This window comes from Jaculus jaculus, chromosome 3 (genome assembly GCF_020740685.1).
Source record: "Jaculus jaculus isolate mJacJac1 chromosome 3, mJacJac1.mat.Y.cur, whole genome shotgun sequence".
Classification (NCBI taxonomy): domain Eukaryota; kingdom Metazoa; phylum Chordata; class Mammalia; order Rodentia; family Dipodidae; genus Jaculus; species Jaculus jaculus.
This window is the reverse complement of record NC_059104.1, coordinates 176,188,356-176,202,873: the sequence shown is the minus strand read 5'-3', so window position 1 is coordinate 176,202,873 and position 14,518 is coordinate 176,188,356. Positions and strand designations below refer to the sequence as shown.

Sequence of the window (14,518 nt, the reverse complement as noted above, 5' to 3'; positions counted from 1 at the left end):
CAAACAAGCCAGACCACTAGCTGCTTTACTGAAAGCAATGATATTATCCTATTTATGGTTATCGTGAGCAAAAGATAGGAACATTGGCTGCCTTACCATGGGGCAAACCCACAGCCATTATTCACATGCTCACAAATGTAATTTGTTGCCAGCATGGTGATGCACATCATTAATCCCAGCACAAGGGAGGCAGAGGTAGGAGAATTGCTATGAGTTCAAAGCCAGCCTGGGATTACAGATTGAGTTCCAAGTCAGCCTGGGCTAGAGTGAGACCCCACCTTGAGAAACCAAAAAGAAAACAAAAGTAATATATTGTAAAAAGCATAAATACTTGTCAGGACATGTATAAAAAACTGATTAAATTAGCTGGGCATGGTGGCGTATGCCTTTAATCCCAGCACTCAGAAAACAGAGGTAGGAGGATCGCCATGAGTTCGATGCCACCCTGAGACTACATAGTGAATTCCAGGTCAGCCTGAGCTACAGTGAGACCCTACCTCGGGGGGAGGGGAGATTAAATGAGCCCCTCCCTAAAAAGAAATAGAATTGAGATTCAAATTTTAGTTCTTAAACAGGGCATGGTATTCCCAGCTCTTTTCACTGTCAAGATAAAAGCCTAAGCCTGCATGGTGGCACATGCCTTTAATCACACACTTGGGAGGCAGAGGTAGGAGAATCGCATGAGTTCGAGGCCACCCTGAGACATAGTGAATTCCAGGTCAGCCTGAGTGAGGCTTTACCTCAAAAAAAAAAAAAAAAAAAGTACATACATATGTACGTACATACGTACTATCTCGGGGCTCGAGAGATGGCTCAATGGTTAAAGGTGTTTGCTTGCAGAGCCTGATGGACTGGGTTCAATTCCCCAGTACCCATATAAAGCTAGACACACAAAAGTGGCAAGTGCATCTGGAGTTCATTTACATTGGCAAGAGGCACCAGTGTGCCCATTCCTTCCTTTCTCTGTTTGCAAATAATTTCTTTAACAAAGAAATACAAGAGGGGCATGGTGGTGCACACCTTTAATCACAGCACTCAGGAAGCAGAGGCCATCCCAAGACTACATAGTGGATTCCAGGTCAGCCTGGAATAGAGAGAGACTCGACATCAAAAAAAAAAAAAAAAAAAAAAAAACAAACAAAAAAAAAAAACCAAAAACCAAAAACAAAACCTGGGCATGGTGGCATACACCTTTAATCCCAGCACTCAAGGCAGAGGTAGGAGGATCACCATGAGTTCAAGGCCATCCAGAGACTACACAGTGAATTCCAGGTCAGCCTGAACTAGAGTGAAACCCTACTTCAAAAAACAAAAAAAAAAGTGTTTTTTTTTTTTTTTTTTAAAGAAATACTATCTTGTTTTGGCAGCTCTTCTTTTTAATTCAGCTAAACACAATTTATTCTTCTAAAGTCTTACAACAAATATCAGGGCACTTGCTGTTGCTATAAATACCAAAGGCAAATGGGTTTTGGGGGATCACTAACAGACCATCATCCAAAGATACTTCTGCTATTTAAGTTACAAACCTTTTAATTAACATATTTACATATACTTAAGAAAATAATTCAAGACACTTGCCTGCCTGTCTCACAGGTAAATCCAGCTGTTCGGACATAGTTATCTGGAGCAGTGTTGAAACAAAATTCAGAGACTTGTGTGCCTACAAACAACAACAAAAAACATCTTAAAATTCTGTATAAAAACACGTTATTTATTTGGAGACAAAATCTAACTACATACCCAAGGCTGGTCTTGAATTCATCATTCTGCCTCAGCTTTCCAAGTGCTGGGATTACAGATCTCTGTCACCCAAGTGTTAATGTTTACTTCATGCTTTTTAAAATTTTTTATTTATTTGAGAAAGAGAGAGAGTAAGAGAGAGAATGAACATGCCACTAATGCCAACAGGCATAGTGGTAAACACTTGTAACCCTAGCACTCATAAATGGAACCAGGCATGGTGGCACACACCTTTAATCCCAGCACTTGGGAGGCAGAGGTAGGAGGATCGTAGCGAGTTCGAGGCCAGCCTGAGACAAAACCTAAAGCAAGACTCTACCTCAAAAAACAAACAAAAAAAAAGGTAACACAGGCTATCGCTGGGGTGGTAGGAGCTATTCCATACACATTTCCTACTTTTTTTTCCTCTTCATTTCGAGATCGGCTTGCTATGTGGCCAAGACTGCTCTCAAATTCCTGATCCTCATTCCTCAGCCTCCCAAGTGCTAAATTGCAGACATGTACCATTACCTGGTTGTGTCCAATTTAAAAAACAAAACCAAACTGAACTTTCAAGTGAAATCCCTTGTCTACTCTTGAAGTTTTCTTTTCCTCCATCCCAACAGGGACATCACCTATAACTGTCATCTCCTTCCAAGCAAGGTTTAGGATTCTTCTGCACACATTCTCTCTGTCCCCTTGCAAAAACATAAATAAAAATATTTTAAAAATTAAAAGAATAGACATATATGGTGGTACACACCTTTAATTTCAGCACTCAGGAGGCAGAGGTAGAAGGAACACTGTGAGTTCAAGGACACTCTGAGACTACATCGTGAATTCCAGGTCAGCCTGTGCTACAGCGAGACCCTACCTCGAAAAACAAAAACAATACAAAAAGAAAAAAGTGGATAGATTTTGAGGAAGACCACTTATATTCATCCCTTAACAGAACGTCCACCCACACACATACCGGCACAGGCACACACAAACACACACACACACTTATACACAATAAAATTTTGAGGAGCTGGGCGTGGGCACATGCCTTTAATCCCAGCATTCAGGAGGCAGAGGTAGGAGGATTGCCCCAAGTTCAAGGCCACCCTTAGACTACATAGTACATTCCCGGTTAGCCTCAGCTAGAGCAAAACCCTACCTCAAAAAACAAAATCCTAAGGAACCATCGTACCACCTTAGAGATCCTTGCACATCCATGTTTACTTCCACTCAATTCACAACAGCTAAGAAATAGAACCAGCCTAGATGATGTGGTACATTTATACAATGGAGTTCTATTCAGCGGTGAAGAAAAATGAAATTTGCAGGGAAATGGATGGACCTGGAAAGGATTATACTTGGTGAGGTAACCCAGACCCAGAAAACCAAGTGCTGCATGTTCTCTCTCAATATGTGGATCCTAGCTACAAACGTCTGGACTTGTACGTGACCTGGAATAAAACTCAGTAACAGAGGCGAATAAGCTAGAAAGGGGATATAAGGGAGGAAGGAGAAGGGGGGACTTACGGAGACGGTATTATATATATGTAAGTGAAATAACAGCTTAATGGGGATGGAAAGGCCTAAGTGAGGTCAGGGGAAAGAGACTGAGGAAAGGAAAGGTGGGGGGGACAGATAATTCAAAATCGAAGACAGGATGAATAAGTCATAAGGAAACCTACTTTTGTGGACAATGGCACATCAAGGAACTGTAGTTTGTTACTAGAAAATTTTCAGTGCCACATTAGGGATACTTTCCAGTGAGTTGTTGGCCAGGGATGTCATTGATTGCCCCCAAAACATTACAGGCCATTGCCGAGGCTCTTGATTTCCCACCAGGAATACATGGTAAGACCTTATTTCTGAAGACCCCATATGGCTGGGCTACAAAGGCATTAAGAAATCTTGCTGGATAAGTCAAGAGACACACATAAAAGGGATACAAATTGGAAAGGAAGAGATCAAGTTACCATTATTTGCAGATGACATAATTCTATACATAAAGGACCCTAAAAACTCTACTAGCAAACTGTTAGAGCTGATCAAAACCTACAGCAATGTAGCAGGATACAAAATAAATACACAGAAATCAGTAGCCTTCATATATGCTAACAACAAAAACACAGAGGATGAAATCAGAGAATCACTCCCATTCACAATTGCATCAAAATAAATAAATAAATAAATAAAGTACCTTGGAATAAACCTAACCAAGGAAGTAAAGAATCTCTACAATGAGAACTTTAAAACACTCAAGCGAGAAATTGCACAAGACACTAGAAAGCGGAGAAACATCCCTTGTTCCTGGATTGGAAGAATCAATGTTGTGAAAATGGCAATCTTACCTAAAGCAATCTACACATTTAATGCAATCCCTATCAAAATTCCAAAGGCTTTCTTCATGGAAATAGAAAAAACAATCCAAAAATTCATTTGGAATCACAAAAAAACTCAAATATCTAAAATAATACTGAGCAACAAAAATGAGGCTGGTGGTATCACCATACCTGATTTTAACCTATACTACAGAGCCATAGTAACAAAAACAGCATGGTACTGGCACAAAAACAGACATGTAGATCAGTGGAACAGAATAGAGGACCCAGATGTAAGCCCAAGTAGCTATAGCCACCTGATATTCGATAAAAATGCCAAAAATACTCATTGGAGAAGAGACAGCCTCTTCAGCAAATGGTGTTGGGAAAACTGGATATATATCTGTGGAAGGATGAAAATAGATTCTTCTCTCTCGCCATGCGCAAGAATTAAGTCCAAATGGATTAAAGACCTTAACATCAGACCTGAAACTCTGAAACTGCTAGAGGAAAAATTAGGGGAAACCCTTCAACATATTGCTCTTGGCAAAGACTTTCTGAATACAACCCCAATTGCTCAGGCAATAAAACCACAGATTAATCACTGGGACCTCATGAAATTACAAAGATTTTTCACTGCAAAGGACACAGTGAAAAAAGCAAACAGGCAACCTACAGAATGGGAAAAAATCTTCGCCAGCTATATATCTGATAGAGGATTAATATCTACGATATACAAAGAACTCAAAAAGTTATAAGGAATCAAACAAGCCAATCAAAAAATGGGCTATGGAGCTAAATAGAGAGTTCTCAACGGAAGAAATACGAATGGCATATAAGCATCTAAAAAAATGTTCTATGTCACTAGTCATCAGGGAAATGCAGATTAAAACTACATTGAGATTCCATCTCACTCCTGTCAGATTGGCCACCATCATGAAAACAAATGATCATAAATGTTGGTGGGGATGTGGAAAAAAAGGAACCCTTCTACACTGCTGGTAGGAATGTAATCTGGTCCAGCCATTGTGGAAAACAGTGTGGAGGTTCCTAAAACAGCTAAAGATTGATCTACCATATGACCCAGCTATAGCACTCCTAGGCATATATCCAAAGGACTCATCTCATTTCCTTAGAAGTACATGCTCAACCATGTTTATTGCTGCTCAATTTATAATAGCTGGGAAATGGAACCAGCCTAGATGTCCCTCAACAGATGAGTGGATAATGAAGATGTGGCACATTCATACAATGGAGTTCTACTCAGCGGTAAAGAAAAATGAAGTTATGAAATTTGCAGAAAAATGGATGGACCTGGAAAGTATTATACTAAGTGAGGTAACCCAGGCCCAGAAAGCCAAGCGCCACATGTTCTCTCTCATATGTGGATCCTAGCTACAGATGACTGGGCTTCTGCGTGAGAATGAAAATACTTAGTAGCAGAGGCCAATAAGTTAAAAAGGAGACATAAAGGGTGGAGAAAGGAAGGGAGGAGGATACTTAATAGGTTGATATTGTATATATGTAATTACAATGATTGTAATGGGGAGGTAATATGATGGAGAATGGAATTTCAAATGGGAAAGTGTGGGGGTGGGGAGGGAGGGAATTACCATGGGATATATTTTATAATCATGGAAAATGTTAATAAAAATTAAAAAAAAAAAAAAAGAAATCTTGCTGGAGCTGAGCTGAAAACTTCCTCCATGTAGACCAGCTGACAGAAAGCAGGAAAAGGCTATGCAGCATGCAGCTCCATGGGAAAAAGAGAAGTCACCAATGGAAATAAACAACAGTGGACACTACAAGCCTTAAATTTGGCCAGTAAGGCCAAATGAGCTAACAGGTACAATAGTGGCATGTCTGTTATGGGGGAAACCAACCACCCTCTAATTGCACTGGATGTCTACTCCATGGGTGGAAATACACCCATGGTACTGAAAAACCTATGACCGAGGAAGACATGAGCCCTAGGAGTGTAAAGTCTGTTGTTGTCTGGGTAAACGTATATATTATGCTCAACAAACTTCCCAGTTAAGCACTTCTCTTACTGCTCATACCCATGTATTAATGCTACTCTCACTTTTGGTAGAGAACCTTGTGTTTTCAGATGGCAGTGACCTTGGGATGACTCAGAAGGCACCATGGTGCTGAGAAGCAACAGAGGAGTGCTCAGCACTGCAATATCTTTTTTTTTTAATATTTTTTGTTCATTTTTAAAAATTATTTATTTATTTATTTGAGAGCGACAAACACAGAGAGAAAGACAGATAGAGGGAGAGAGAGAGAATGGGCACGCCAGGGCTTCCAGCCTCTGCAAACGAACTCCAGACGCGTGCGCCCCCTTGTGCATCTGGCGAATGTGGGAACTGGGGAACCGAGCCTCAAACCGGGGTCCTTAGGCTTCACAGGCAAGCGCTTAACCGCTACGCCATCTCTCCAGCCCTATTTTTTGTTCGTTTTTTATTTATTTATTTGAGAGCGACAGACACAGGGAGAAAGACAGATAGAGGAGAGAGACAGAATGGGCGCGCCAGGGCTTCCAGCCACTGCAAACGGAACTCCAGACTCGTGCGCCCCCTTGTGCATCTGGCTAACGTGGGACCTGGGGAACCGAGGCTTGAACCGGGGTCCTTAGGCTTCACAGGCAAGCGCTTAACCACTAAGCCATCTCTCCAGCCCCACTGCAATATCTTTATCACACTTTCCAAGGCTCAGGGTCCATTGCAGAAGAGGTGGCAGAAAGAATGTTAAGAGCCAAAGGAAGGGTAGGATTCCTTACAGTGGACTCTTCCAGACACAAAATGGCCTAGATAAACATGACCTTGCAGTGTCTGACACTACCTACAAAAGACCATCATAATAGGAGGAAAAGATGATGGCATCAAAATAAAAGAGAGAATGATTGAGAGGGGGAGAGGATACTATGGAGAGTGAAGTTATGAAGAGGAAAGGGGGGGATCACCATGGTTTATTGTCTTTAATTATAGAAGTTGTCAATAAAAATGGGGGAAGGAAGCCGGGCGTGGTGGCGCACGCCTTTAATCCCAGCACTCAGGAGGCAGAGGTAGGAGGATTGCCTTGAGTTCGAGGCCACCCTGAGACTCCACAGTGAATTCCAGATCAGCCTGGGCTAGAGTGAGACCCTACCTCGAAAAACCAAAAAAAAAAAAAAAAAAAAGGGGGGGAAGGCTGGAGGGATGGCAAAGCCAAGGGACTCAGATTTGATTCCCCAGGACCCACATTAGCCAGATGCACAAGGGGTGCACAAGCCTGGAGGTCGTCTGCAGTGGTTGGAGGCCCTGGCGCACCCATTCTCGCTCCCTCTCCCCCTCCCTCTTTCTGTCAAATAATAAAAATAAAATATTTTTTAAAAAAACCAGATGCACAACGTGGTGCATGTGTCTGGAGTTTGTTTGCAGTGGCTGGATGCCCTGACTTGCCCATTCTCTCACTCTCCCTCCCTCACCCTCTCTCTGCCTCGTTTTTTCTCTCTCTCAAATAAGTAAAAATTAAAAGTAAATATTTTGAGTCACACAGCCATAGAACTGTCTCCAAAAAAGACAAGTCCACTTCTATACCCCACCCCACCCCACACACACACAGTGAAAGAAAAAGAGAGACAGCAATCCCCAAAATAACATTCAAATGCAATGGTATCACTGTAACACAAACCTATTCATGAGACAGGATCTCACTCTGTTGCCAGGCCATGCTGGAATTCACTTTGTAGCTCAGGCTGTTCTTTAACTCACCACAATCCTCCTGTCTCAGCCTCCCAAGTGCTAGGATTACAGGTGTGAGCTACTATGACTAGCCAATTTTTTTTGTTTGTTTTGTTTTTCAAAGTAAGGTCTCACTCTAGCTCAGGCTGACCTGGATATTCACTATGTAGTCTCATGGTGGCCTCAAACTCACAGTGATCCTCCTACCTCTGCCTCCCGAGTGCTGGGATTAAAGGCATGCGCCACCATGCCCAGCTATTTTTTTTTTTTTTTGGTCTATTTATTTATTTGAGAGTGACAGACAGGGAGAGAAAAAGGCAAATAAGAGAATTGGGCTCACCAGAGCCTCCAGCCACTGCAAACTCCAGATGCACATGTCACCTTATGCATCTGGCTTACATGGGTCCTGGGGAAACTGAGCCTCAAGCCAGCTTCACAGGCAAGTGCTCAACCATTAAGCCATCTCTCCAGTCCCTATTTTATTATTTTTAATATAAGTTTTTAAACATTTGCTTGTCTGTGTATGATGTGTGTATGATCATACCAGGGTATGTTGCCATTACAAATGAACACTAGATACTTGTACCACTTTTTGAATCTGACTTTACATAGGTGCTGGGGAATCAAACCCAAGCTGGCAGGTTTTGCAAGCCAGCACCTTTAACTACTAAACCATCTCTCTAGTCCTGCACAAATCTACTTTAAAAGATTTAAAAGCTGGAGGGATGGCTTAGCGGTTATGGCATTTGCCTGTAAAACCAAAGGACCCAGGTTCTATTCCCTAGGATCCATGTTAGCCAGATGCACAAGGGTGGAGTTCACTTGCAGTGGCTGGAGGCCCTGGCATGCCCATTCTTTCTCTCTCCCACTCTTTGTCAAATAAATATAAAAAAAAACTGGGCCAGGCGTGGTGGTGCACAACTTTAATCCCAGAACTTGGGAGGCAGAGGTAGAAGGATCATCGTGAGTTTGAAGCTACTCTGAGACTACACAGTGAATTCCAGGTCAGCCTGGGCTAGAGTGAGACCCTACCTCAGGTGGGGGGTGGGGGAAAGCTGAGCTAGGCTAATGGCACATGCTTTTAGTCCCAGCTGAGGTAGGAGTATAGCTGTGAGACCAGCCTACGGCTGGAGTTCCTGGTCTGGAACTCAGTGATCCTTCAAGATTAAAGGTAGGCTCACCACGCCCAGCAAACATCACTAGTCCACAAAGCACAGTGACATAAACTACTACTATTTCATTACATACATGAGGAAATTGGGATGCGGAAGGTTCCATATCCTCAAACTTAAGCAGACAGACTGACAATAGTTTGGGGAGGATAATTCACTTGTTCTGAGCATGTACACACTTTTTTTTTCCTTGTCATTACTTCTTAAACAATAAAGTATAACAACTATGTACAAACTATATTTTATTAGGTTTTATAAGTAATCTAGACAAGATTTAAAGTATAAGGGTTTAAGGATACAGTTCAGTGATATAACATGTGCCTAACCTGCGCTTGCCTGCAAAATCTAAGCACCCAGTACCCACGTAAGACAGATGCACAAGGCGCATGTTGTCTGGAGTTCATTTGCAGTGGCTAGAAACCCTGGCACGCCCATGCTCTCTCTCTCTCTCCTCTCTCTCAAATAGATAAATTAATTAATTAATAAAATATTTAAAAAGAAATTTAAGGAGCCGGGCATGGTGGCACACACCTTTAACCCCAGGACTTGGGAGGCAGAGGTAGGAGGATTGCTGAGAGTTTGAGGCCAACCTAAGAATACATAGTGAAATCAAGGTCAGCCTGGGCTATAGACCCTACCTCAAAATGAAAAAGAAAACAAAAACAGAAAGCCAGGTGTGGTGGCACACACCTTTAATCCAAGCACTTGGAAGACAGGATTGCTATGACTTCAAGGCCACTCTGAGACTACACAGTGAATTCCAGATCAGCCTGGGCTAGAATAAGACCCTACCTAAAAAAATAAAATAAAATAAAATAAAATAAAATAAAATAAAACAAGAGGGATGGAGAGATGGCTTAGTGGTTAAGCGCTTGCTTGTGAAGCCTAAGGATCCCAGTTTGAGGCTCAATTCCCCAGGACCAACATAAGCCAGATGCACAAGATGTTGCATGCATCTGGAGTTCGTATACAGTGGCTGGAGGCCCTGGCACACCCATTCTCTCTCTCTCTGCCTCTTTGTCTGTTGCTTTCAAATAAATGAATGAAAATAAACAAAAAAAAATTAAAAAAAACAAGAAAACCACTCTTGGCAATTTTAATTTTGTTTGTTTATTTATTTGAGGGGGGCAGAGAGAGAATGGGATGCCAGGGCCTCCAGCCACTGCAAATGAACTCCAGACACATGTGCCACCTTGTGCATACAGGTACTGGGAAATCGAACCTGGGTCCTTTGGCTTTGCAGGAAAGCACCTTAATAGCTAAGCCATCTCTCCATCCCCAATTTTTTTTTTTTTTTTTTTTTTTTTTTGGTTTTTCGAGGTAGGGTCTCACTCTGGTCCAGGCTGACCTGGAATTAACTCTGTCATCTCAGGGTGGCCTTGAACTCATGGCAATCCTCCTACCTCTGCCTCCCAAGTGCTGGGATTAAAGGCGTGCGCCACCACGCCGGCCTCCCAATTTTAATTTTTAAAGCTAGCATACATGAAGATATCTAGAATAGCAATGTGACAATGAGTTCCAAAATTTTAAGAGTGACAGGTCGATGGTTAAGTAGAAAAGACATTAATTTTGATTTTTTACTCGTTAGTTTTTCAAGATACGGTCTTGCTCTAGCCCAGGCTAGCCTAGAATTCACTTTGTAGTCTCAGAGTGACCTCTAGCTCATGAATATCCTTCTACCTCGGCCTCCCTAGTGCTGGGACTAAGGGATTTGCCACCACACCCGGCCTTGATTAACAATTTTGATTATTGACCATTCTTCTAAAACCTGGCTTGTGAAATACTCTCCCCAGGTCTCTCTAAGTCAGTGTGTATAACTAAACGTGTAAAGCTAGGTGTGGCAGCAACACCAGGGAGGCTGAGACAGGAGGAAATCTCTATGATGAAATGTTCAGGTTTTCTATGCTTTTTTACAAATATTTTATTTATTTATTTCAGAGAGAGGCAGACAGAGAAAGAGATGGGCACGCCAGGGCCTTCAGGCCCTGTAAACGAACTCCAGATGCATGCAGTACTTTGTACATCTGACTTATGTGGGTGTTGGGGACTTGAACCTGGGTTCTTTGTCTTCACAGGCAAATGCCTTAACCGCTAAACCATCTCCAGCCCCAGGTTTTTTGTTTTTTGGTGTGTGTGTGTATATGTTCAATGAGAGCAAGCTGGACGTAGTGAGTGAAGCACACCTTTAATCCCAGCACTTGGAAGGCATGGGCAGGAGGATCGCCATGAGTTCAAGGCCGTGCTGAGACTTCATAGTGAATTCCAGGTCAGCCTGGGCTAGAGTGAAACCCTACCTTGAAAAAACAGAAAAGAGAGAAAGAGATAGAGGGAGAGCAGGAGTAAGTGAGTGAGTGAGTGAGAGAGAGAGAGAGAGCAGGAGTTAGTGAGTGAGTGAGAGAGAGAATGGATTAGTATGCCAGGGCCTTATAGCCACTGCAAACGAACTCAACACGTGTCGTGTGCTACCTTGTGTGCCTGTGTAAACTGTGTATATGCATCACTTTGTGCCTCTGAGTTTATGTGAGTACTGGGGAATGGAACCCAAATCATCAGACTTTGCAGGCAAGTGTCTTAACCACCTAACCACCTCTCCAGCCTCCCCAACCCCAACCTTCCATTCTAAAGCCTAGGCTGACATCAAATTTATGGGCAATCTTCCTGCCTCAGCCTTCTCAATGCTGGACTACAGGAATGACCCACCATACCAGGCTTGGTTTTCTAGACTTATGACCTGCATTAATTCGCTACAAGCAAAATAATGTTCATTGAAAGGAAGGTCCATCAAAAATATCAAAGCCAGGTGTGGTGGTGCACATCTTTAATTCCAGGACACTGGAGGAAGAGATAGGAGGATCACCATGAGTTCGAGGGCACCCTGAGACTACTTAGTGAATTCCAGGTCAGCCTGGGCTAGAATGAGACCATACCTCAAACAACAACAACAAAAAAATCAAGGGCTGAAGACTGCTTAACAGTTTAGGCAGTTGCCTACAAGCTGAAGGACCCAGGTCCAATTCTCCAGCACCCATGTAAGCCAGATGTACAAGGTGGCACATGCATCTAGAATTTGTTTCCAGGATCTGGAGGCCCTGGCATGTGCATGTTCACTCTCTCTTTCTCTCTCTCAAATAAATAAAATACTAAGGAAAAAAATCAAGAGCCAAGCATGGTGGGGTGCATCTTTAATCCCAGAATTTGGGAGGCAGAGGTATGGCTGTGAGTTCGAGGAAGCCAGCCTAAAACTATATCCAGCCCAAGACTACACAGTCACCCTGGGCTAGAACGAATCCCTACCTGAAAAATAAATAAATAAAATCAAGGGGCTAGAGAGATGGCTCAGTGTTTAAGGCACTTGTCCACAAAGCCTAAGGACATAGATTCAATTCCCCAGTACCCACATAAAGTGGCCACATTCACAAGGTGGCACATGAGCCAGTTCTTTTGCAGTGGCTAGACCCATTCTATTGATTATACATATTTTTCCTGCCTCTTTCTCTCTCAAATAAATAAAATATTTAAAAAAACAGGGCTGGAAAGATGGCTTAGCAGTTAGGCCACTTGCCTGCAAAGCTTAAGGACCCAGGTTCGACTCCCCAGAACACATGTAAGCCAAATGCACATGGTGGCACATGTGTCTGGAGTTCATTTATAGTGGCTTAAGGCCATGACACACCCATTCTCTCTCCCTCCCTCCCTCCCTCCCTCCCTCCCTCTGTATGCATGCATGTATATGTGTGTCTGTGTGTGTGTGTGTGTGTGTGTGTGTATATATATAGGCAACCACATATACATATATACACACATACATACATATCTACATATGTGTGTGTGTGTGCATATCTGCCTCCTTCTCTATGCCTCAAATATTTATTTAAGAATTAAAACAAAGCCGGGCATGGTGGCGCACGCCTTTAATCCCAGCACTCGGGAGGCAGAGGTAGGAGGATTGCCATGAGCTCAAGGCCACTCTGAGACTACAGAGTTAATTCCAGGTCAGCCTGGACCAGAGTGAGACCCTACCTCGAAAAACCAAAAAAGAATTAAAACAAACAACAAAAAAAAAAACAGGACAAGGCACGGTGGTGCACATGCTTAATCCCAGCACTGAGGAGAGTAAGCTAAGAGGACTGCTATGAGTTTGAGGCCAGCCTGAGACTACATAGTGAATTGCAGGTCATCCTGGGCTAGAGTGAGACGCTACCTCACAAAAACAAAGACAAAACAGGGCTGAAGAGATGGCTTAGCAGACCCAGGTTCAACTTCCCTGGATCCACGTAAGCCAGATGCACATGGTGGCACATGTACCTGGAGTTCACTTGTAGTGTTTACAGACCCTAGAACGCCCATTCTCTCTTTAATAAATAAATTTAAAAATATTTTTGGGCTGAAGGGATGGCTTAGCGGGTAAGACGCATGCCTGTGAAGCCTAAGGACCCAGGTTTGATTCTCCAGGTCCCAAGTAAGCCGGATGCATATGGTGGCGCATGCATCTGAAGTTCGGTTGCAGTGGCTAGAGGCGCTGGTGAGCCCATTCTCACTTTCTCTCCCTCTCTCTCTGTCTCTAATAAATAATTTTTTTAAAAAATCTATTTTAGGTATAATAAAATAAAACAGGGCTGGACACATAGATTGCAAGTGGTTAAGGGACTTGCTAGCAAAGCCTAACAACCCAAGTTTGAGTCCCTAGTACCCTGGTGATGCACAAAGTGGCTCATGCATCTGGTTTCCTTCTGTAGCAGCTACCTAGGCCCATTCTGTGTAGCCGGACGTGGTGGCGGACACCTTTAATCCCTGCATTCAAGAGGCAGAGGTAGGAGGACTGCTGTGAGTTAGAGGCTACATAGTGAATTCTGGGCTAGAGCAAGATCCCATCTGGAGGGGGTAAAAAAAAAAAAAAAAAATCAAAGCAAGTGATTCATAATGCCCTTCATAGTTTGGTAATGGCTCAGAGTGGGAATTCAGCTCACCTTACTATTTTATATACAAATCTAAGCTTTCCCAAGGTAATGCTGAGTCTAAGTATTTGAGTATACAATCATCCTTTAGTATAGTGATGGTCTCATTTACATGTAAAAAGATTTACCCTGTCATTTTGAAATAATTTTAGATTTAATTCATGTGGTCTTGAAGTGTTCCTTGAGGGCAGAGGTATCTAGTGGAGCCTGTACATTGTATACTAAATGTACACTGTACATTAAAGTTGTTTGATTATTGATTCTTGACATCCTTGATTCTTCTGGTAGGTCAATGTCTTTTAAAAATATTTACCTACAGGCTAAGAGAATGACTGAGTAACTTTTACTTTACATTGGAGCTTCTTTTTAAGTTTTTTTCCTTAAGAATGTACATTAATGGCTCAGGGAACATTGAGGAAGAGGGAGCAGAAAGATTTTAAGAGCCACAGAGTGGGAGGGAAAACCCTGAAGCATGGTCCCGCTTGGGACTAAGGCCTTCATGACCCAGTGACTATCATAACCCCACTGAGGAGGGCCCCCATAATTACAGGAGCTGGGGCAAATGGATAAAAGAAAATAACCCGTTATAATTAGTATAAAAGTTAATTTAAAAGAATGTACATTAAACCTCA

At 42.5% G+C, this 14,518-nt stretch overlaps 1 protein-coding gene across 1 annotated transcript in view; it reads right to left on the bottom strand.

Annotated features, from left to right (window-relative positions):
* Ipo7 (importin 7) overlaps positions 1-14,518 on the bottom strand; it is a 59,526-nt gene that overhangs the window by 43,663 nt on the left and 1,345 nt on the right. Inside the window, exon 2 of the mRNA XM_045145326.1 lies at positions 1,579-1,660. Within this exon, the coding sequence (XP_045001261.1) occupies positions 1,579-1,660 (82 nt within the window). The remainder of the gene's footprint in view (positions 1-1,578; positions 1,661-14,518) is intronic.